General features: G+C 34.6%; 1 protein-coding gene across 1 annotated transcript; it reads left to right on the top strand.

Annotated features, from left to right (window-relative positions):
* The first annotated feature begins 11,722 nt into the window (after window positions 1-11,722).
* Window positions 11,723-23,811, top strand: LOC127087588 (pre-mRNA-processing-splicing factor 8A). The gene is made up of 26 exons (XM_051028495.1): window positions 11,723-12,169; window positions 12,607-12,730; window positions 12,865-12,957; window positions 13,095-13,485; window positions 13,733-14,219; window positions 14,356-15,146; window positions 15,255-15,340; window positions 15,658-15,840; window positions 15,966-16,280; window positions 16,372-16,676; window positions 16,753-17,207; window positions 17,303-17,429; window positions 17,746-17,987; window positions 18,063-18,186; window positions 18,267-18,456; window positions 18,563-18,670; window positions 18,761-19,014; window positions 19,779-20,395; window positions 20,470-20,576; window positions 20,717-20,971; window positions 21,051-21,524; window positions 21,958-22,119; window positions 22,267-22,464; window positions 22,537-22,815; window positions 23,057-23,299; window positions 23,403-23,811. Exons 1-26 carry the CDS (start codon window positions 11,904-11,906, stop codon window positions 23,595-23,597), a joined length of 7,071 nt encoding a protein of 2,356 aa, XP_050884452.1. The 5' UTR covers window positions 11,723-11,903; the 3' UTR covers window positions 23,598-23,811.
* Window positions 23,812-24,277: the final 466 nt, after the last annotated feature.

The raw sequence follows: 24,277 nt of genomic DNA, 5'->3' as shown, positions 1-24,277 counted from the left end.
TGCATCAACACAGTGGTGTGAGCAAAGCAGATGACACACAGAATAGCAGGGGATGGATTGCACATCCCTCATATCTGCCAATGCCTCTTCACTTAGGAGGTCTTTGAACAAGTGCAAGGACAAAGGTAAACAGTCACAAACATTGCCTCTTAAGGAGGACTTTAGACAGGTGCCTGACCAAGTAACAGGCCAGGTCTTCCAGACTACATGGAGTAAGGAAATTATACCTCAATGCAAATTGCTATCAAGCAAAGCAAAGCAAAGTTCACAAAGAACTACTAGCAACTAATGTACCTGAAATCAGTCAAACACAATTAGTATACCAGACACAAAGTTAAAACAAACAGCATAAGCCAACAGACAACACAGTCAAGCATATGTGCAAAGCACAAGCTCATAACAAGTGAGCTAAGCAACCTATAAAACAAACAAGTTAGTTCATGATAAACAATCAAACTCATTCAACTTGTATTGATCTCTTTGAAGCATTTGTTGCTTAACCTGAAAAACCAAGCTTAAACATGAGCAACAAGACCACTAGGACAAGCCTAGGGTCAAAAGGGGATAAAAAATTCAAAACAGCAAGTGACAAGTGTCCAAAGTCAAGATAAATCAATCAAGAAGCCAACCCAAGTGGTTTCACATTCATACCATTCATCATTATTATTTCACAAGCAAATTAGGTCAAAGCATGGCATATATAACCTCAAAGAAGTCAACAGAATGACTCAACTCAAATTAAATCACAAACATTTCAAAAAATCCTCAAATAAATCATGATCAAAAATCATCCAAAACATGATAAGCATACCAAATTTCATCTCATTTGGATCAAAGGAAGTAGGTCAATGAAAATCAGAAAGGCAAGGCATGCAAATACAAGTTCAAACTAGGTCATAAATGATGCATCAACTTCAACCAATAATAAAACAGTGATAAAGCATGATAAATGAATGGGACCAAAGCCATGATATACTTCAAGATGTCCACAATGCACATATCAAATTTCAAGTCCATCCAATTAAGCATTAGAATTTCACAAATCATATAGCATCATGTGTCACAAAAGTCAACAATTTGGGTCAAACAGGGGAGAAATTATCAATCAAATAGAAAATGCATTCCAAAATTCCAGAAAAAATTTCACACATATCCTCAACATGCACAAGTGTCTTCATGCAAAAATCCAGACCATTTTGAGTTCAATAAGCAAGATAATTAAAATCATGAAGTTGGACATGCATGGTGTGACACAAATTGTCACACCCCTATTCAAAAAATCATATCTCCACAACCAGCAAAGATAAAATCACAAACTCTATACCAAAATCACCATGAACATGTCTAGTTTAAGCACAAAATTTTTGAGAGGCATTGGATCATGTATCATCATTTCACAAGCAAATTGGCAAAGCATACACAAAATGGATACACATGAACAAACCCTAGCACATTTAAAAATTCACACGTGCAAAAAATCTGGAAAAATCACCATAATAAACTAGAGATCAAGAGAAGCAATCCACAAAAAATCCCATCAAAATTGGCCAAACGGTTTGAGAGATATGGCCCTTTGAAGTTCAAGATTTTCTGAAATCGATTCGATCATAACTTGCCAACCACACATGGGAATTGAGAGTTCTAGGACTTTTTGGAAATGGGAGAACAAGATCTTCAACTTTCATGTTGGGCAAAAATTCATTTGAGGCTTGTATCACAATGTAGGTTTGAGGATCAAGACTTTCCATTTATGGCAGGTTTCAGTTACAGGCCCAGTTTCCATTTTGGGAAATTTTTGGTCTGGCTTCAAATTCTTCCATGATGGTGTTTGGCATGATGTATGATTACTATTTGGACATGAATGAACTCTCACAAACCAATTCCAATCATCCAATCACTGATTAAATGGACAGTTGACCAACAGTTGACTTTTAGGGTTTCTGACTGATTATGCATTGACTGATGACTTCCAAACCCTAATTCCTTGAGGACTTGACTTCAAATGATGTCCCAAGCTGTATGAACTCTTGATTATTGATCATGGTGCCCAAATTCCACAAGAATGACCACCATCCACTGCTTTGACTGACTGTTGACTTTTTAGGGTTTTTGACTGTCTATGTATGAACTGATGACCTCTGAGCCTTCAACCCTTGACTTGAACACTTCAAATAGACCTCCAAGCCCTGTGAACTTGTTGGACAAACCCCAAGGCCTTGGTTCAATGAGAAATTCCTTTGCTTGCTTGGTTGACTGATCAGGAGATTAGTTTGACCTAATTCTTGATTGCTTGCTCTTGAGGCAACTGAGGACAATGCAAGTGATATGCAATGGATCATGATATGCTATGACCTAATATGAAAATGTATGCATAATGATAGGTGCAAATTTGAGGTGCTACAACCCCATTAGAAAAAAAATGCATTTGTGAAGAGGAATGACACACCCCATATATTGATTGTACAACCTCTTATCACTTTCACGAGGTGACACCATAAACCAAAGGAAAGACCCAATCTGATGAAAGTGTTATCTATATCATATTCACTAACAAAGGCAAAAAAATGTATCCAACGTCTCTTGATCCAACCAAAAAACCGATCTTAGACCTTGAGAGTTTTGCATTTTGATGATCCTTTCGATCCATTACCGGTTTGCTATCAGAAGACAAAAAGAACAACCATAAGTATAAACATGTGACTATGATTTTATCAACCCTATAAATTCAGTGTCCTTTAGGGAATAACCAAAATCACATATATGAGTCGTAATTTAAGTTTGAGCCTTTCGTTCTCGTTTGAAGTTATCTATGTATTATGGGTTGGCTAAATGCAAAGTGAGAAAGCAAAGTCTCTAATAACTTCTCCAAGGCCAATATGAACAATGACGTTTTTCCATTCCACAACATTACTAGCCTCGGGGTTATAACCATACCAAAAAAACAATCAAAGAACAAGCAAGGTTGTAAAAAGAAAAAGTTGTTACCTTAATGTATCCCCATGTTTCGAGATGTGAGAAACTGAATCACCAGAACTCTAAGAAGAGCTTCATAACAGGAGAATAAAGTATGAGAAAAAAAGGCGTGATGGTTCAAAGTAGCAAGAAGTGAAGAAGAATAAATGCTTTGCAAATGAGGAAATACCAAAGCATTACCAACAACCCAAATCTGACATCGATGCTGTAATGACACTCAAGCACTTTAAGGACATTATCCCTTATCCTAAAAGCCTAGGGCCATGTGAACGATTTATATTGCAAAACATTTAGATTACAAGACAAACATTTAATGCACGTGTTTTCGATACAACATACTTTCACTCAACACACCCTAACCTTTCCCCTTAACACGAATGGTTGTCTAAAGGTCTTAAAAAATAGAGAAGAGTATACTAGAGGCTGATTCCACACGTTTATGACAATCCTAACTCCATGCCCGATATCAAGGACTCGAGGGGCAATTGTTCCGAACCGTCTAAACAACTCAATAAGACTATCCTAATCCAAAATATTCTCATTCAGGATTGACGATCATGCAGACCCTTCCTACGAGATTACATATTGGAGCCAATCAACACACTCATCTTAGCCATATGAATTCAATTCAACGGTCTCATGCAGTCCACTAGGAGCAGTTTCAACCGTCATCCATATCTAAACATATTTACATGCCATAATTAAGTACAATTTATTTACTCTTACAAGTTACACCTCTCCGACCTCACTGGCGTGAACATTATAATACTAACCTTATCAGAATAATCCTTCTCCACTTATCAGAGACCCTTACTGCTGCATCACAGAGTTTTTACAACAACTTTTACCTACACATCACAAATTTTTGTTCGACATTAAAACAATAATTAATTTTTTAAATTACTGTGTTTTTCAAAATAGTCTTACATATAAAAATCAACGTAATAGTTTAAAAATAAAATTATTGAATTAAAATGAATTAAATTATCGTGTTTTTAAAATGATTTTTTCCTAGTCAATCGAAAAAGAATCAGAATAATTTGAGACAATTTTCTAAAAAAACAGATTTTTTTATCCTAAAACACAAAAAGACCAAAATGCAAGAAAGTTAGGGCAAAAAAAAGCTAAAACATAACACTTAAACCTATAATAATGATTACACTATAATAATGGTTAAGATCTACAAGAGTCCCCGACAACGACGCCAATTTGATCCGCTGTCGCACACGGGTCAAAAATGAGTTTAAAAGTGTAGTAGAACGGAAGCGATACTCAAATGTCGTATCACAAGGACTCTTGAATGTTATAATCAAACGAATGAAAAGAAGGGGGTTTTTAAGGTTCAAAACTTAAATCAAATATGATTAAAGGTAAAAGCAAAATTGATAAATAAGTTAATATATTGTATCAATTTCCGACTTATCATCGATTATTATAATTTCAATTCCCTAGCGGATTCAATTCCATTCGATTACAATACCCATTGACAAGCGCAATTGGTATTATATGATGTATGTTCCTAATTTCTGAATTAAGCAAACGGATTTAAGCATACACAAATTAAGCAAACACGATAACGAAAAAGCTACGCTAACATGATTATAGTTAAGGATCATACAAATAATCAAATTAAATCAACTTTATCCTATAAGAAACAATCGAATTAAGCAAACGAAAGTAATCGAATTAAGCAAACGAGTTTATAGGAAGAATTGAAAAGAAATCAAAATTAAACTAAAATTAATAAAAACCTCAAAGTGGAATCCGAATACAGCATATCAACTCTTGTGAATTTTAGTTCTCCATCAAATCTTCTCAGCAATATTGTATCATCAAAATTCAGAACTAAGATTTCTATAGTAGTGAAAGACCTAATATAATAAAAGATAAATTCGGGCCCTTATAGGATCCGACACGAAAATTACAAAAATTGGCCCAAACTAACTATTTTAATTAAGTCTAGAACTTCAACGAATTATTAGACCATCCTTCACTTAGATTCAGCTTTTGACTTCAACATAAAACTTTTAACTTATCCTTTCAGCTTTCCAATGCATATTAGAACGCATCAATCCGATCCTTGTAGCTCAAGTTATGATATGCATAGTAACAAGATATGAAATAACTATTTATAAGTACGAAAATAAAATAAAACTAAAAATAAACTTAAATGTAAAAATACACTAAAATAGTAAAAATAATAGAATAAATTAAAGAGTTGCCTAAGTATAATAGTAGACGAAGGTGCATCAAAATTCATTGATCACGGGGCAAGGGGCAAAATGTAGGGTATGACAATGGGGCGTAGTTGTTTATCTGTGCAGTAAAATGCCACAGGACGTGTTGTCCACTACATGCTGGAAATTGTACTACCTAGAGCTTATTTAAAGGAAAGAATAAGTAATATGATGTGTTTACTGGGCCACAAGCAAGTTATATCCACGAGACCCATGACCCAATGACAAAACAAAATCCTAAAAGTTATAGGATATAAAAAGAACCTCTTGAAAAAAGGGAGAGATGTTTAGAAGTTGAAAGAGTTGAGAAACTACTCTGAAAATATCTTATTGAAGAAGAAGAAGAAGAAGAAGTATGAACCAATAATTAAAAGTTCCTTCCATTCTCCTTTCATTAAAGAAGTGTTAAGCATCCTAGTGTGGCAAAACCTGCCTCCTACTAATTGATAGATTGTAAGGAGTAGAGTGTCATACTTATGTTTATATTTTCTTCTCATTTGTGTTTATAAATGTTGAATATAAGAACTTGTGCTGTTGTATCTCTTTTAATCATTATGAGCTAAAACTCTTTATGTTAAGCAATGTGAAATTTAATGAAAATTAGTATTTTATGTTAAATGATGTGATTTGAAGTGGTGCATTTTACTATGTGGATTAATGTTATATATCTATTTCTTTGCTCGACCACCTTAAAAATACGTAAAAGTTGGTTAAGGATTGAGAGATCTATTAATTAACAGTCTTCATGAGCAAATGTGGTTAAAAATAGTAGGTTAAACATATTCATTATATTAGTCACTTTAGAGATAAAGAACTACAACCATAAGGGAGATCAGAAGATGCAAATAAACATATTTTGATGTTACTGAGAGACCTCACGAGATGTTCCATTGACTTGATGCATATGCTTTGACGGTGTAAATATACACCACTAGATCACTTCATGTCTCGTCTGTCACGACAGATCTCATTAAACACACATAAATATGAACTTCATTAGATAAATTATTACCTAACATGTCTCTCACTACTGATTTATCTTTTTCGTCATCACTTGTCATTTATTGTATTTCAAGATGAATCTATGACAACCCATTATTATTGTTACATTTTTGCTCATGAATATTCACAAGATTTTGATTTAAGAATCAACTTAAGCTAGTACAATATATGTGTCATCAATACTTTTACTTTTATATCACTTACTATTATTTGACTGGGTATACTTGCACATATCAATAGTCCACGGTCCCTTAACTTTTAAAAATACTATTTTGATCACTTAACTTTGCAAACTGGACTATATTAGTCATTTTCATTCATTATATTAGTCAAAGTCAACTCTTAAGTCTATGTGGCGTTGACGTTGAATGCCATATGACTTAGATAAATTTTGTGTCCAATTTAGTGACAGAAAAATCGGTCACTAAAATATTTTATGGGTTTTAATTATTGTTCTTCATCTTCTTTCCCAAATCCAAACAATCCAAATTAGAATCATCATCCACACCATAAGTGAAATGAAAATAGAAAACATGACTTGGTTGTGGAAGATGAAATGGAAAATCGAAAATAAATAATAGAAAAGAAATTAAAACCACACACACACACCAAAATTAAATATCAAAGAGAAAATTTATAATGGGGTTTATTGTTGGAATTCACGAGGAATAATAGGAAAAAAACGAATTGGAATTCACAAGTATTTTTAAATAGTAAAGGTTCTTATTTGCAATTCTGATAAGTCTTTATCTTCTTCTTTTATTAGTACACATCGAGTTATTAACATGGCATTAGAAATCACTAGTATGACTCGTTACCACTATCACTTATGAGTCGTATTATGTCTTACATCTAATTTCCTTTGTCTATACAACAATATTTACCTCCACATGTTGGTGCAATTGAGGTTTATACAAGATAAATCAATTACAATTATGATGAAATGGTGAGTTCAAGTTCTCTCAATACAACTCAATAACATGGATCATGATTGAGACTACGAGAATTTCATAGTTAGTTTCGTCATATTATTTTTGTTACGGTGTTTTTAAATTATATTGTCATTCTCTTTTTGTTATGGTTAATATAAACGGTTTCATACGTATAAGTGTAACCTCAAATTTCCATTTAGTTTAACAATTATTAGATATATATGAAGGAACAATGATATTTTTCAAGTGTAAGAGCTTTCTTTAGAGTGATATTGAGTTGTTCAACTTAAGAGGAAACATGCCATTCACTATGAGTAAAAGAACAATAACATAGTTTTGGTGAGGAATTTTTAATATAGATTTGGTTTAAGAATTTTTAAAAGAACAAATCTTTCACTATTATTTCCTTTGTTCCTTTTTAAGTGTCACTTTCTTGAAAAAAAATGGTTTCCTTTTAATTGTCACTCGCAAAGTTCAAGGTAGTATTAACTGCATTTTTGTCAAAATTACCCCTGAGTAATTATTACATAGAGAGAAAAATTAAAATGAAATGTAATAAATTATTAAGGGTATTATAGGTAAAATGAGAGTTATTGTTTGAAAAGTACCAATAATGATTAACTTTCTTGATATGTGTAAAAAATAAAAAAATATCACTTAAAAAAGAATGGGGAAGTATAACAATTAATTTTTAAAATGACACTTGATTCAAGAATTTCATCAAATAAATTATGGACATCATTGAAAAAAATGCATTATAACATAAAGTTTGATGTGAAAGGTAGAAACATAAATATTAGAAAAATTATATTCAAAAGATGTATCATAATAACTATGAATATGTTCGAATTTGTGGCCAAAAAATTAGTGGCAATTCCTTACTTTGTCTATTTTAAACAAACCAAGTCTATATTTAGATAAAAAAAAATGATATCAACATCAACCAATTATCACCACAACTTATAAGTATGAATAATTATACTAATGTATTATTAATTGATTATTGCTATACATTATTGTTTAGAGTTGTAAAGGGTATACATTTTATGAGTTTGAGTTTTTGAAGAAGACGAAGAATATAGATTAAAATTCAAAAAACCTCTTTTAATGCCTGATTCCCCCTTGCTAAATCGGTCACAGAAGTTAAATGTTACATATCTTTTGCCACATCAGCTAAAACTAACATCGTTACTGACATTTTGACGAAAAGGACCGACATCCAGTTTGCATAGTCAATGGATCTAAATTGTCTTTTTTAAAAGTTAAGAGATTAAAATGGATCACGAGTCAAAGATAATGGATGAAAAAAGTATTTAGCTTATTTCCCCCCTTTTTAATAAAATCAATTCATATTGAATTTTAACCTAACAACTCAATATTTGATAAAGAGCGGCAACATTCAAATCCACGCAGATGCAAATGTATACGGCCAATAATAATAATAATAATAATCAACTTCTAAACACGTTTTGTTTTTATTTTTTCTTATACTTTTTGTATTTAAAAATTCAAATTTAACCATAAATGAATTATTTTTTTTTGTCAAAGGTTAATAATCAAAACAAATAATCAAAATTGAATTTTTTTATGACTTTATGAATAAATCAAAATTATGGTAAATAAAATAATGACTCAAATTAGAAGACAAAAACAATATTTTTTTAGAGATATTTTTAGATTTTTAAAATGATAAAAATACAATAAAATAAAACACAAAATCCACATTTTTTAAATTGTTTTCTAACAAAATTATGACACTATAACCTTCAATATAAATTAATTGAATATATAGAAGACGTTTCCACCCTTATAAAAGATGTTACACCTCTTCTCTCTTAGTGAGTGCTTCAACTAACATACACAGATTATTGTACCATTTTTTTTTCTTTTTTGAGTGATCTCCATAAGACTCGTTGTCGTCAACAACACTGAGGCCTTCCCAAAAAGTGGTGAACTTTTTTTTCAAATACTTATCTTCTTGGGGTAAATCATTGATCTCATATATGTATAATTTTTATCCCACAAAAAAGTGATTTTGTCTCAAAATTTTGGGAATTTATCAACATATCTCGAGGGGACCCTGTCCCGAATCTCACAAATACTCGTGAGCATTACAAGTAAGGGGCACACTATGTAATACACGTCCTTACAATTTTTTAGACTATCTATATACACCTCAAACAATTTTTTACCATGCTTGGAAGAAATCAACCCTTGGCATCCGTTTGAGTTGGCCGAAGTTCGTTGGATGTTAAAGAGGTGGAATAATATTTGTTGGGTTAGAGTGTCTTTCTTGTATTTGCACCAATATTGATTTTTTTTACACAAGTCAATCATATGGTGCAGATGCGAATGAGTGATCATCATACGAGTAATAATCCCCTCCTCAAAATCATTGAAAAGGAGTCGAAACCCCATTAGAAAAAAATGCATTTGTGAAGAGGAATGACACACCCCATATATTGATTGTACAACCTCTTATCACTTTCACAAGGTAACACCATAAACCAGAGGAAAGACCCAATCTGATGAAAGTGTTATCTATAGCATATTCACTAACAAAGGCAAGAAATGTATCCAACGTCTCTTGATCCATCCAAAAAATCGATCTTAGACCTTGAGAGTTTTGCATTTTGCTGATCCTTTCGATCCATTACCGGTTTGCTATCAGAAGACAGAAAGAACAACCATAAGTATAAACATGTGACTATGATTCTATCAACCCTATAAATTCAGTGTCCTTTAGGGAATAACCAAAATCACATATATGAGTCGTAATTTAAGTTTGAGCCTTTCGTTCTCGTTTGAAGTTATCTATGTATTATGGGTTGGCTAAATGCAAAGTGAGAAAGCAAAGTCTCTAATAACTTCTCCAAGGCCAATATGAACAATGACATTTTTCCATTCCACAACATTACTAGCCTCGGGGTTATAACCATACCAAAAAAACAATCAAAGAACAAGCAAGGTTGTAAAAAGAAAAAGTTGTTACCTTAATGTATCCCCATGTTTCGAGATGTGAGAAACTGAATCACCAGAACTCTAAGAAGAGCTTCATAACAGGAGAACAAAGTATGAGAAAAAAAGGCGTGATGGTTCAAAGTAGCAAGAAGTGAAGAAGAATAAATGCTTTGCAAATGAGGAAATACCAAAGCATTACCAACAACCCAAATCTGACATCGATGCTGTAATGACACTCAAGCACTTTAAGGACATTATCCCTTATCCTAAAAGCCTAGGGCCATGTGAACGATTTATATTGCAAAACATTTAGATTACAAGACAAACATTTAATGCACGTGTTTTCGATACAATATACTTTCACTCAACACACCCCAACCTTTCCCCCTAACACGAATGGTTGTCTAGAGGTCTTAAAAAATAGAGAAAAGTATACTAGAGGCTGACTCCACACGTTTATGACAATCCTAACTCCATGCCCGATATCAAGGACTCGAGGGGCAATTGTTCCAAACCGTCTAAACAACTCAATAAGACTATCCTAATCCAAAATATTCTCATTCAGGATTGACGATCATGCAGACCCTTCCTACGAGATTACATATTGGAGCCAATCAACACACTCATCTTAGCCGTATGAATTCAATTCAACGGTCTCATGCAGTCCACTAGGAGCAGTTTCAACCGCCATCCATATCTAAACATATTTACATGCCATAATTAAGTACAATTTATTTACTCTTACAAGTTACACCTCTCCGACCTCACTGGTGTGAACATTATAATACTAACCTTATCAGTATATTCCTTCTCCACTTATCAGAGACCGTTACTGCTGCATCAAAGAGTTTTTACAACAACTTTTACCTACACATCACAAATTTTTGTTCGACATTAAAACAATAATTAATTTTTTAAATTACCGTGTTTTTCAAAATAGTCTTACATATAAAAATCAATGTAATATTTTAAAAATCAAATTATTGAATTAAAATGATTTATTTTTTCAACCAGAAAAAAATGGTCCCTAGCATTTCAAAGATTTTTCGGACTATATATTTTTTAAATCAATAAAAAATATATTAGCAAAAAAACTTGGTTGGCAATAGCTAGGATCCGTTTGTTTTGATTAAAAATAATTATTTTTATAGTATAACATAATTTTGTGTAAAAATATCTACAATTTTTTTTTTATAAAAGCTTCAAATATTAAAAATATTTTTTTAAATATTTCTTTGTTTTATTTAATTTTCTTTTTATATCAAAATAAAAAATAACATTTAATTTTGAAACTAATTTAAATAATTTTCTATAAAATTACTTTTAAGATACAATTTAAACAAAAATAGATATTTCAATTATGTTTTGGTATCTTCATATCAAAAACCAATATAAAAAAATTAATAATATTTTAAAAAATAATTTTTTAATATCTTTTTTTTAAATTTTTTTTTTTTTTTATAATCTTAAAGCCGAAACAAACCGAACAAAGAAAATGAAACAAAATGAACAGTTGATGAAATAAAATTGGGCCTAGTATTACCCAATTCTGAAAGGCGGTACCCGAAATTGTCACGTGCTAGTCATTCTATTCATAAAACTAAAAAAGCTATTACACACCGCTCTAATTTCTCGTTCGACCGAGAGTCTCATCACTCCTCTTCCTTCACTCATAAACCCTAGAACCTTCAATTTAGACAAGGAGGAAGAACCCTCTGAAACCGTTCCAAAATCTTAATCATTATCACCTTAAAGTTCATTCAATTTCCGAATCTTGAAGCTCTCATACGAGTTCAAGATGTGGAACAACGGCCAGATTGCGCCACCTGGAACTACGGTTCCTTCGATTCCTCCTCCTCAGGCTTCACAGCCATCATACACCGTGCTTCCACCGCCTCCTCCTCCACCGGTGGAGACCGAGGCTGATGCAGAAGCACGGCTTGAAGAGAAGGCTAGAAAATGGCAGCAGCTTAACTCGAAGCGGTACAGCGATAAGAGGAAATTCGGGTTTGTTGAAACTCAGAAAGAGGATATGCCTCCTGAACATGTCAGGAAAATCATCAGGCAAGTGTTGTTTCTTTCACCAGTTACATTTCTGCACGTTCTGTTTGTTAGCTAGTCGTGGAAACCTAATTGTGTAGTTTTAGAAGCTGTAAGAGTGAATTGTTCGATTGTGCTGCTAAACTGAACTTTTTAGAGTTAGCTGATAAGAAGCTACAATTTTATATGTTGCTAAACTGAAGTTCGTTAGGATGAAGATAGGTGTGCGATCGGGGATAAGCTTTTTATCTGTATATAATATATATAAGTTAGTTGGATGGATTGTTGCTTTTTGTTAAACCAAAGATGCTGAGATTCTCATTTGTGTTGTATCAATCACTATCACTAAGTATAATTGCGATCTTACTCTTCGTAATTAGGATGAACTTCTATCTTATTACAAAGTTACTTTCTACTGTTGTTGCAAGCTGTGTTTATTTGCTGTTCTGTATGTATTTCAGGGATCATGGTGACATGTCCTCGAAGAAATTCCGTCACGACAAACGTGTTTATCTAGGAGCACTGAAATTTATACCGCATGCAGTTTATAAGCTCCTGGAAAATATGCCAATGCCATGGGAGCAGGTTATATTTATTTTTCAATTCCTTTTTTTTTTCAATCACTCAATCTCTGATGTTTACTGTTCTTCTTCATTTGATTAACTTTACAGTGGACTATTCCTAATATGCCATCTATTAATCTACTTTTGTGAATATAGGTTCGAGATGTGAGGGTCTTGTACCATATTTCTGGTGCCATCACATTTGTCAATGAAATACCGTGGGTTGTTGAGCCTATTTATCTTGCTCAGGTTTGTTGCTCTCTTTCCGTCTTTCTGTCTTTTTGGATCTTGTAGCTCATAGAAGATATGGATTCCTATATGTTGTGTATGGTCATGATATATCCTATTTATCTTAATGATTCTTACTTGGATAAACTATTATGCAGTGGGGTACAATGTGGATAATGATGAGAAGAGAGAAAAGGGATCGTCGCCATTTTAAGAGGATGAGGTTTCCCCCATTTGATGACGAGGAGCCTCCGCTTGACTATGCTGATAATCTTTTAGACGTTGATCCTCTAGAGCCGATTCAGCTGGAGCTTGACGAAGAGGAAGATTCTGCAGTGTATACTTGGTTTTATGATCATAAGCCTCTTGTGAAAACAAAGCTTATTAATGGTCCTAGTTATCGGAAATGGCATCTCTCCCTTCCTATAATGGCAACTTTGCATCGGCTTGCTGGACAGCTTCTGTCTGATCTAAGTGACAGAAATTATTTCTACTTGTTTGACATGGAATCCTTTTTTACAGCGAAGGCTTTGAACATGTGCATACCTGGTACTGGGATTTCTTTCTTTTATATATCTACATCTATTAATATAAAATATATTGATGCACGCAATATTAACTGTGTTCCCTATTGTGTTCATATCAAGCTAGATATCGGTTATTATAGAACTTTGTAGCAATGTATATCAAAATCATTAAAATGCATAGAAATTCATGTTTCATTTAATAGCCTAAAAATTACAATAACAGAAAATCAAAACCCTACATTGATTTTTCTAATACTTTTGCTTGCTAGGTGGGCCTAAATTTGAGCCCCTCTACCGTGACATGGAGAAAGGAGATGAAGACTGGAATGAGTTTAATGACATCAACAAACTCATTATAAGGTCACCACTTCGGACAGAATATAGAATTGCTTTTCCCCATCTTTATAACAACAGGCCTCGTAAAGTAAGGCTTTGTATTTACCATACTCCCATGGTTATGTACATAAAAACTGAAGATCCCGACCTACCTGCATTTTATTATGATCCCTTAATACACCCAATAACCAGTGCTAACAAAGAGCGACGCGAGAAGAAAATATATGACGAGGATGATGATGATGACTGGATCTTGCCAGATGGTGTGGAACCTTTTCTTAAAGATACACAACTTTATACTGACACCACAGCTGCTGGAATCTCCTTGCTTTTTGCTCCTCGTCCTTTTAACATGAGATCTGGCCGCATGAGGCGAGCAGAAGACATTCCTCTTGTGTCAGAATGGTACAAGGAGCATTGGTAAGTTTACTTTCCATCCGTTCAGTTTTTTTTTTTTTTTTTTTATTTAAATTCTTAACCATGCATACAACATAGTTTTTTTTGTCTCCTATACTAAAATATGAAAATTAACCATATCTTTCTAATTGCATGACAGTCCTCCATCATATCCAGTTAAAGTCCGGGTAAGTTATCAAAAGCTGCTCAAGTGTTTTGTCTTGAATGAGCTGCATCATAGACCTCCTAAGGCTCAAAAAAAGAAGCACTTATTCAGATCCCTTCAAGCGACAAAGTTTTTCCAGACCACAGAACTTGATTGGGTTGAAGCAGGTCTTCAAGTTTGTCGGCAGGGGTACAACATGTTAAATCTATTGATACACAGGAAAAATTTGAACTACCTTCACCTTGATTATAATTTTAATTTGAAGCCTGTCAAAACCCTGACTACAAAAGAACGTAAGAAATCACGATTTGGTAATGCTTTTCATCTTTGTCGTGAGATCCTTCGTTTGACGAAACTTGTGGTGGATGCTAATGTTCAGTTTCGTTTGGGTAATGTTGATGCTTTCCAACTGGCGGATGGCCTCCAATATACTTTCTCTCATGTTGGTCAATTGACTGGTATGTATCGGTACAAATATAGGCTTATGAGGCAGATTAGAATGTGCAAGGATTTGAAGCACTTGATTTACTACCGCTTTAACACTGGTCCTGTTGGGAAAGGACCAGGTTGTGGGTTTTGGGCACCAATGTGGAGGGTTTGGTTATTCTTTCTTCGTGGTATTGTGCCCCTTCTTGAACGGTGGCTTGGAAATTTACTGGCCCGGCAGTTTGAGGGACGCCACTCCAAAGGAGTGGCGAAGACAGTCACTAAGCAACGTGTTGAGAGTCATTTTGACTTAGAACTCCGAGCAGCTGTTATGCATGATGTGCTTGATGCCATGCCAGGTAATATATTTTACACATTCATATTTTTTATTTCGTTCATTCTCCAGTGGCTTCTGCATTTCTCTCTGATTTTACTCATGTTATGATGGTTTGTCCCCTGAATGACAGAGGGTATTAAGCAGAATAAGGCAAGAACCATATTGCAGCACTTGAGTGAAGCTTGGCGTTGCTGGAAGGCAAATATTCCTTGGAAGGTAATCTATTTTATTGTAATTTGTACCTCATGTTTAATTTAGTTTTATTGCAGATGAATTGGTAAAAGCTATAACCACATGTGTGTTTGGATTTATAGAGCACTTAAGTGTCTAGATTTTTTGTTTACTGTTATAAGTTATGTATCTATTAAGGCTTAATTAGCAATGAGATGATTGTTTCCAATTTGTTTCTGAAATTAATTTCAGTCGTTGTAGCCAGAAAATGTTATTTCTGATTTAAAATGCTTACTGGGACCGTTTGAATTTTGGTTCATTCATGGTTTTATTGTTTATTTACTTACATTGCCATCGTATAGGTTCCTTGTCTGCCCGTTCCCATAGAAAACATGATCCTTCGGTATGTGAAATCAAAAGCAGATTGGTGGACAAATGTTGCTCATTATAATCGTGAGCGTATTAGAAGAGGTGCAACTGTTGATAAGACTGTTTGTCGCAAGAATCTTGGAAGATTGACACGTCTTTGGCTGAAGGCAGAGCAGGTGTGTTCACTGTTTTTTAGGATTCAATATCAACTATTTCCCCAACAATTTTTAAAGAATTGATCTAATAGAGATTATTGTTTTCACGAAGTTACATCCTTCTGATAATTTATCCCTATTTGCAGGAGCGCCAACACAATTATTTGAAAGATGGCCCATATGTTACTCCTGAAGAAGCTGTTGCTATCTATACAACGACAGTCCATTGGTTGGAATCTAGGAAGTTCTCACCTATTCCATTTCCACCTCTATCATACAAACATGATACAAAGTTGCTTATCCTTGCACTTGAGAGGTTGAAGGAGTCATACAGTGTTGCAGTAAGATTAAATCAACTTCAAAGAGAAGAGTTGGGGCTGATTGAACAAGCTTATGACAATCCACACGAGGCATTATCGAGAATCAAGCGACACCTCCTCACCCAACGTGCCTTCAAAGAAGTATGTGAATATAATGAGTATTAGATTTTCACTCTTAAGGAAGTTCATCCCTAGCGCATGACTAATATGCTTTGCTCTTTTATTTTTGCAGGTTGGAATAGAGTTTATGGACTTGTATAGCTACTTGATTCCTGTGTACGAAATAGAGCCTCTTGAGAAGATTACAGATGCATATCTTGATCAATACCTGTGGTATGAAGGCGACAAACGGCATCTCTTCCCCAACTGGATCAAGCCAGCAGATTCAGAGCCACCGCCTCTTTTGGTTTACAAATGGTGTCAAGGTATCAACAATTTGCAAGGCATCTGGGACACTGGTGATGGTCAGTGTGTTGTGATGCTGCAGACCAAGTTTGAGAAATTTTTTGAGAAGATTGATTTAACAATGTTAAATAGGTATGCATATTTGTAAACCATATTTTGAATGAAATTATTGCTATCTTCAAATCTAATTTTGTTTATAATGTTACAGGCTTCTCCGTTTGGTTCTAGACCACAACATTGCTGATTATGTCACTGCAAAAAATAATGTTGTCTTGTCATATAAAGATATGAGCCACACAAATTCATATGGTCTTATACGTGGACTACAGTTTGCATCCTTTGTTGTTCAATATTATGGTCTGGTATTGGATCTTTTGCTTCTTGGATTGACTCGTGCAAGCGAGATTGCTGGACCACCACAGATGCCTAACGAGTTCATTACTTATTGGGACACCAAAGTTGAGACAAGGCATCCAATTAGGCTGTATTCTCGGTACATTGACCGAGTTCACATACTATTTCGCTTCACACATGAGGAGGCTCGTGATCTCATTCAGCGATATCTCACTGAGCATCCTGATCCTAACAATGAAAACATGGTGGGGTACAATAATAAGAAGTGTTGGCCAAGAGATGCAAGAATGAGGCTCATGAAACATGATGGTATTTCATTTCCTTTTATTTAGTTTTGGTTTTGACTTGTTATTTTTTACCCTTGGTTCTTATTATGTTTGGCAATTCACTTTTTGTAATTTCAGTCAATCTTGGGAGGAGTGTCTTTTGGGATATGAAAAACCGTCTTCCTCGAAGCATCACCACTCTGGAATGGGAAAACAGCTTTGTTTCTGTTTACAGCAAAGATAATCCGAACTTGCTATTTAGCATGTAAGTATCGATTATTTTAAGTTTATTTTTCTGTCCTCTTTTTATTTTTGACATGTAAAAGGTTATGTTTGTCATGAATATGATGATTGAAAATGCAGTAGTTTGCTGGCTGTCAATTTCTATCAGTATATTGGTTATTATACTCATACGAAACTCTTCAATTCTATTTGTTTATGTCTTTGGTTGTTGCTATTATTAACCATTTGTCATCTGACTCCAGTTTGTCAGTCATCGTTTTTTGGAATTTAGTTCATCTTTTAACCTGTGTCTGATGAATGGGTATCTCTTTGGTGTAACATCTTCTAATAACCTGCAGGTGTGGATTTGAAGTGAGGATACTTCCTAAAATTAGAATGACTCAAGAAGCATTCAGTAACACAAGGGATGGTGTCTGGAATCTCCAGAATGAACAGACAAAAGAAAGAACAGCTGTTGCTTTCTTAAGAGTTGACGATGAACACATGAAAGTTTTTGAGAACCGTGTGAGGCAGATTCTTATGTCTTCGGGTTCTACTACATTCACAAAAATTGTCAATAAGTGGAATACAGCTTTAATAGGTAAGAGAAATTGAATTGTAAGAGCTCTTTGCAGAGTTTTCAGCCAATTTTATCACTGACTTTGGTTCTTTTTAGGTCTCATGACTTACTTCCGGGAGGCAACTGTACATACTCAAGAGTTGTTGGATTTGCTTGTCAAATGTGAAAATAAAATTCAGACTCGTATTAAGATTGGACTCAATTCAAAGATGCCTAGCAGGTAACAATCATACAATCATTTAGTTCATTTGGAACTTTGAGTTCAAATGTTGAAATCTATGTTTCTGTCTCTTTGACCAGATTTCCACCTGTCATTTTCTACACCCCCAAAGAAATTGGAGGACTTGGAATGTTGTCTATGGGTCACATTTTGATTCCACAGAGTGATCTGCGGTACAGTCAGCAGACAGATGTTGGTGTGACTCACTTCAGAAGTGGGATGAGTCACGAGGAAGACCAGTTGATTCCCAACCTTTATCGCTATATACAGGTGAACCATTGCTCTTTTTCTGTTATGTAACTTTATATTTGCACTTAAATTAGATAGATCTATGTAGACAGATTCACATGTTTTTATGTTCTCTTGGATAATGCAGCCCTGGGAAAGTGAGTTCGTAGATTCACAGCGTGTCTGGGCTGAATACGCATTGAAAAGGCAGGAAGCACAAGCACAAAATAGGCGATTGACTCTTGAGGATTTGGAAGTGCGTTCTCTGAAATATTGGGTTCTTGATTTCTTTGAACTGTAGTGAATGTCTATTTTTTTCCATTCTTACTCTTGATTGTTTTGGCAGGACTCATGGGACAGAGGAATACCACGTATTAACACTTTGTTTCAGAAGGATAGACACACTTTAGCTTATGATAAAGGATGGAGGGTACGTACAGACTTCAAGCAGTATCAAGTTTTAAAACAAAATCCCTTCTGGTGGACACACCAGAGGCACGATGGAAAGTTGTGGAATTTGAATAATTACCGAACTGATGTTATTCAAGCTCTTGGAGGAGTTGAAGGAATTCTTGAACATACTTTATTCAAAGGAACATAGTAAGTAATATTTTTCCTTTGAACTTGTTTTCTGTTTGGGTATTGAGTGATTTTCCGTTTGTTAAACCATTCTCAAAGGTCGAAATGGATTAGTCCATCCATCTATTTATACACTCCTGTTATTTGGAGCTGTAGTCATTTTATCTTGTGAATCTGACAGAAACGGGACACAACATGCACTTAGGATGAAAAGAACACCAAATTCTAAATAATAAATGACACAAATATGGCAACACCACAAAATTTAAAATGTAAGGAATGATCTATTTCAGAATGAGTAATTACCACACATAAGTTTAGTATCAAGTTTTGCTCTTGTGTGATATATAGTGAACAACTGAAATTAATAGCTTGGAGAAATGTATTTTGTATGCGAGGAAAGCATGCTTGCATGATTATTTTATGAAGTAAAATTTGGTTAAAAGTTAAACAGATCCAACTGTGTGAGTCTATGTTGTGTGTTAATCTTGAATAGCTCCCCAATCCCAGTTGATGTTGTGTTAAATTTTGTATCCATGTTGGAGTCAAATGTTTGTATCATATAGGAAGCAAGTTAAAATGTCTTGTTGGATCTAATTCAAACACAAAACCGGGCACTAAGTTGGTCTGTTTGTCTTAAGCCGCAAGCCAGTCTTTTTCCTGGCATTATATTTGTAGAAGGTATAGGAAATGCAACTTCATTTGCAGCATGTCCATTATTTAGTTCTTGCTATTTTTCTCCACTATGGAAGAGTTATTGACATTTTGTTATTTTCGACTGCTAGTTTTCCTACCTGGGAAGGTCTCTTCTGGGAAAAGGCATCAGGTTTTGAGGAATCTATGAAGTATAAGAAGCTCACCAATGCACAGAGATCTGGTCTCAACCAGATACCCAACCGTAGATTTACGCTTTGGTGGTCACCAACCATTAACCGAGCCAATGTTTATGTTGGTTTCCAAGTGCAGCTAGATCTGACCGGTATTTTCATGCACGGAAAAATTCCAACTTTGAAGATCTCTCTTATTCAGATATTCAGAGCTCACTTGTGGCAGAAGATCCACGAGAGTGTTGTCATGGATCTTTGTCAGGTTTTGGATCAAGAGTTGGACGCATTGGAGATTGAAACTGTCCAGAAGGAAACAATCCATCCTAGGAAGAGTTACAAAATGAACAGTTCTTGTGCAGACATCCTTCTCTTTGCTGCCCACAGATGGCCAATGTCAAAGCCTAGTCTTGTAGCTGAATCCAAAGATGTTTTTGATCAGAAGGCTAACAATAAGTATTGGATTGACGTTCAGCTTCGGTGGGGTGATTATGATTCTCACGATATTGAGCGTTACACCAGGGCCAAATTCATGGATTACACAACAGATAATATGTCTATATACCCATCTCCTACTGGTTTGTCTCTGTCATTTTCCGATCCTTCTTATATAATTTTTATACAGTGTTACCTGATCATTATTTTCATGCAGGGGTTATGATTGGCCTTGATTTGGCATATAACTTGCATTCTGCATTTGGGAACTGGTTCCCTGGATCAAAGCCCCTACTTCAGCAGGCCATGAATAAGATTATGAAGGTAAATAGAAAACTTACATACAGAAGTTACATTCAAGTGAACTGACTTTTTTGTTGTTGATAAACTCTTGGGCCTGTAATGTGTAATTCTTTGATTATTAACACAATTGTTTCACTAATGTTGTTGTGGTGTATGTGCAGTCAAATCCTGCTTTGTATGTTTTGAGGGAGCGAATCAGGAAAGGTTTGCAGTTGTACTCTTCTGAGCCCACTGAACCATACTTGTCCTCTCAAAACTATGGAGAGATATTCAGCAACCAAATCATATGGTTTGTTGACGACACTAATGTGTACCGGGTTACAATTCATAAGACATTTGAAGGAAATCTGACTACAAAACCCATCAACGGTGCCATTTTTATTTTCAATCCAAGGACTGGGCAGTTGTTTCTCAAGGTTTGTTTTTAATGCTTCTAGCCTGGTTGTTTCTACAGTTAGCTGTCTAGGTATTCATGTTTCGAATCATACCTTGCAGGTTATTCATACTAGTGTGTGGGCTGGTCAGAAGCGTCTTGGCCAATTGGCTAAGTGGAAAACAGCAGAAGAAGTTGCAGCTCTTGTAAGGTCTTTGCCCGTAGAAGAGCAGCCAAAGCAAATTATTGTTACCCGTAAAGGAATGTTGGATCCATTGGAGGTTCACTTGCTGGATTTCCCAAATATTGTTATCAAAGGAAGTGAGCTGCAGCTTCCATTCCAAGCATGTTTGAAAATTGAGAAATTTGGGGATCTTATTTTGAAGGCCACAGAACCACAAATGGTTTTGTTCAACATTTATGATGATTGGTTGAAGAGCATTTCTTCATACACTGCATTCTCCAGGCTGATTCTGATTCTGCGAGCACTTCATGTGAATAATGAAAAGGCAAAGATGTTACTGAAGCCGGACAAAACTATTGTCACTGAACCTCATCATATATGGCCTTCTCTAAGTGATGACCAGTGGATGAAGGTAAATTTAATTGGCAATTTCTTATATTTTAAACCTGTCTGTTGCAAGGTCAATGCTTGGATTCTTAAGAAATGCTAGTTGTTACAGAAGCATTGAAATTATCTTTTATATGTTACTCACTCTATCTCAAGTTGTCACTTTGACAATTTTACACAAATTAAGAAATATAGTTAATGTTGTATGAAAAGTAAAAATTATTCTTTATTAATCGTATGAGAAAGATAAATTAAAAGAATTGGAGAAAAATAGAGTAATAAATAGTAAAAGGTATAATAGAAAAATAAATATGAGTGTTTTATTGATATTGTAGAACAATATAAATTGGGACAAATATGTTTTGTTTGAATGCCATCATTATGGAAGAAGTCTGTAATTTGCAGCTTTCTGTTTTCTCATGGTATTCATAGTCTTAAACATAATAATGCCTTGGCAGGTGGAGGTTGCATTAAGAGATCTTATACTTTCTGATTATGCAAAGAAAAACAATGTGAATACTTCAGCTTTGACTCAATCTGAGATTCGTGATATTATACTTGGAGCTGAGATTACCCCACCATCACAACAGCGGCAACAGATTGCCGAGATTGAGAAACAGGTTATATTCTATTTGCTGCTTCCTGGAAATATAATACAACTGTATTTTTCTCTAGTCAGCTCAATTATTCGTGACCTAGAATTGATATATACTGCCATCTCAATCTAGAATATTTACTCTACTCGTTCTACTTTCACTACTTCACAGGCGCATGAAGCAAACCAAGTGACAGCCGTAACAACAAAGACCACAAATGTTCACGGTGAAGAACTTATTGTTACAACCACTAGTCCCTATGAGCAAGCTGCTTTTGGTTCAAAGACTGATTGGCGTGTCAGAGCAATATCAGCCACAAACTTATACCTTCGAGTAAACCACATATATGTGAACTCCGAGGATATAAAGGTTGGCATCATTTTTTTCCGTTTCTGTAGATCTTATACTCACAACTCATATTTAATATCTATTTTTTTGCAGGAAACGGGCTATACCTATATCATGCCAAAGAACATCTTGAAAAAGTTTATATGCATAGCAGATCTTCGAACGCAGATTTCTGGGTACTTGTACGGTGTAAGTCCTCCAGACAATCCACAGGTTAAGGAAATCCGGTGCATTGTGATGCCACCACAATGGGGGACTCATCAGCAAGTCCATCTCCCATCAGCTCTCCCAGAACATGATTTCTTGAATGATTTGGAGCCTTTAGGATGGATGCATACTCAACCAAATGAACTCCCGCAGTTGTCGCCTCAGGTTTTGCTTGATTTAGTTTATATTACGATCTTTTAAATTTAAATTTTAGACAGTAGTGTTTTAAATTCTTCCTGGGAATAATATTATAACAAATTTAATCTGAGATGGAAGAAAATAAAGCTTCAGACAGTATGTCCTTTCCTCCATCTGAAAACCATAGAATTTGATCGTTGTTAATATGTTAGGGAGCTATAGTTATGATTTGAGATAGATTGTCTCACCCAAAAAATGATCATTGCAGGATCTCACTTCACATGCTAAGGTTCTAGAGAACAACAAACAATGGGACGGGGAGAAGTGTATTGTCTTGACTTGCAGTTTTACTCCGGGTTCCTGTTCTTTAACTGCATATAAGCTCACTCCATCTGGTTATGAGTGGGGACGCATTAATAAGGATACTGGAAGCAACCCACACGGTTACCTTCCAACTCATTATGAGAAGGTTCAGATGCTCCTCAGTGATCGCTTCCTTGGTTTCTATATGGTAAGCTATACTATACTAAGTCCCCAAAGTAGTTTGTTATATAACCTTATTCTAATATATTATTGTATTTGTTTACTAATTGTTTTGTCACAATTTCTCCTAGATTCCTGATAATGGTCCTTGGAATTATAACTTCATGGGAGTGAGGCACGCATCAGGGATGAAGTATGGAGTGAAGCTTGGGACTCCTAGGGAGTATTACCACGAAGATCATAGACCAACCCATTTCTTAGAGTTCAGCAATATGGAGGAAGGGGAGACAGTTGCTGAGGGTGATAGAGAGGATACGTTCTCTTAGATATAAAAGTTCGTTAAGTTTATCGTACAGATACATACAAGTGGCAGATCCTTTAATTTCTGAAACTTGTCATAAGATGTTGTATTGTCTATTTATTGTTTGTACGTCCTAATGATTTTGTAGTATGAAAAGCATCACAGATTTGTAAATAACTACAGTCCGAATATTCTAACCTGCCGTTGCCTGTTTCTGCAATTTGGCTATTTCAGCTTTAGTTCATTTCCCCAAAATTTTGGCTTGGTCTCGGTCAAAATCTTTTGGTAATCCTAGCTGTTCAGTATGATTTTAAAATCAATTAGTTCAAGAGAACTATGATTCAAAAATGCCAAACTATATTTAATTAGAGCTCGAGATCAAATGTATATGGGTGTTTTAAATATTTAGTCTCTATTACAAAACTAATGATATTGATCTCTTGGTTTTTAGATTTTTGTGATTTCCTTCCATTTTTAATTGATGACTAGGATATTATTATTATTTTTTTTTTATAAAATAAATTAATAATTAATTGTTCTAATTAATGTTTTTAGAAATTAATAATTTAAAATTTTGAAAAGAATTATTAGGTTTAAGATCAATTCATAACATATTCCAAGAAGATATTGGGTAAGGGATAAAACATTAAAATTGTTTATGAAAAAAATGATTGCTGGGCAATTATAAACTTGTACTATTTCATT

Source organism: Lathyrus oleraceus, chromosome 5, assembly GCF_024323335.1.
Source record: "Lathyrus oleraceus cultivar Zhongwan6 chromosome 5, CAAS_Psat_ZW6_1.0, whole genome shotgun sequence".
Lineage (NCBI taxonomy): Eukaryota > Viridiplantae > Streptophyta > Magnoliopsida > Fabales > Fabaceae > Lathyrus > Lathyrus oleraceus.
Note: the sequence above shows the minus strand (reverse complement) of the source record. Positions and strands in the feature narration are given on the sequence as shown.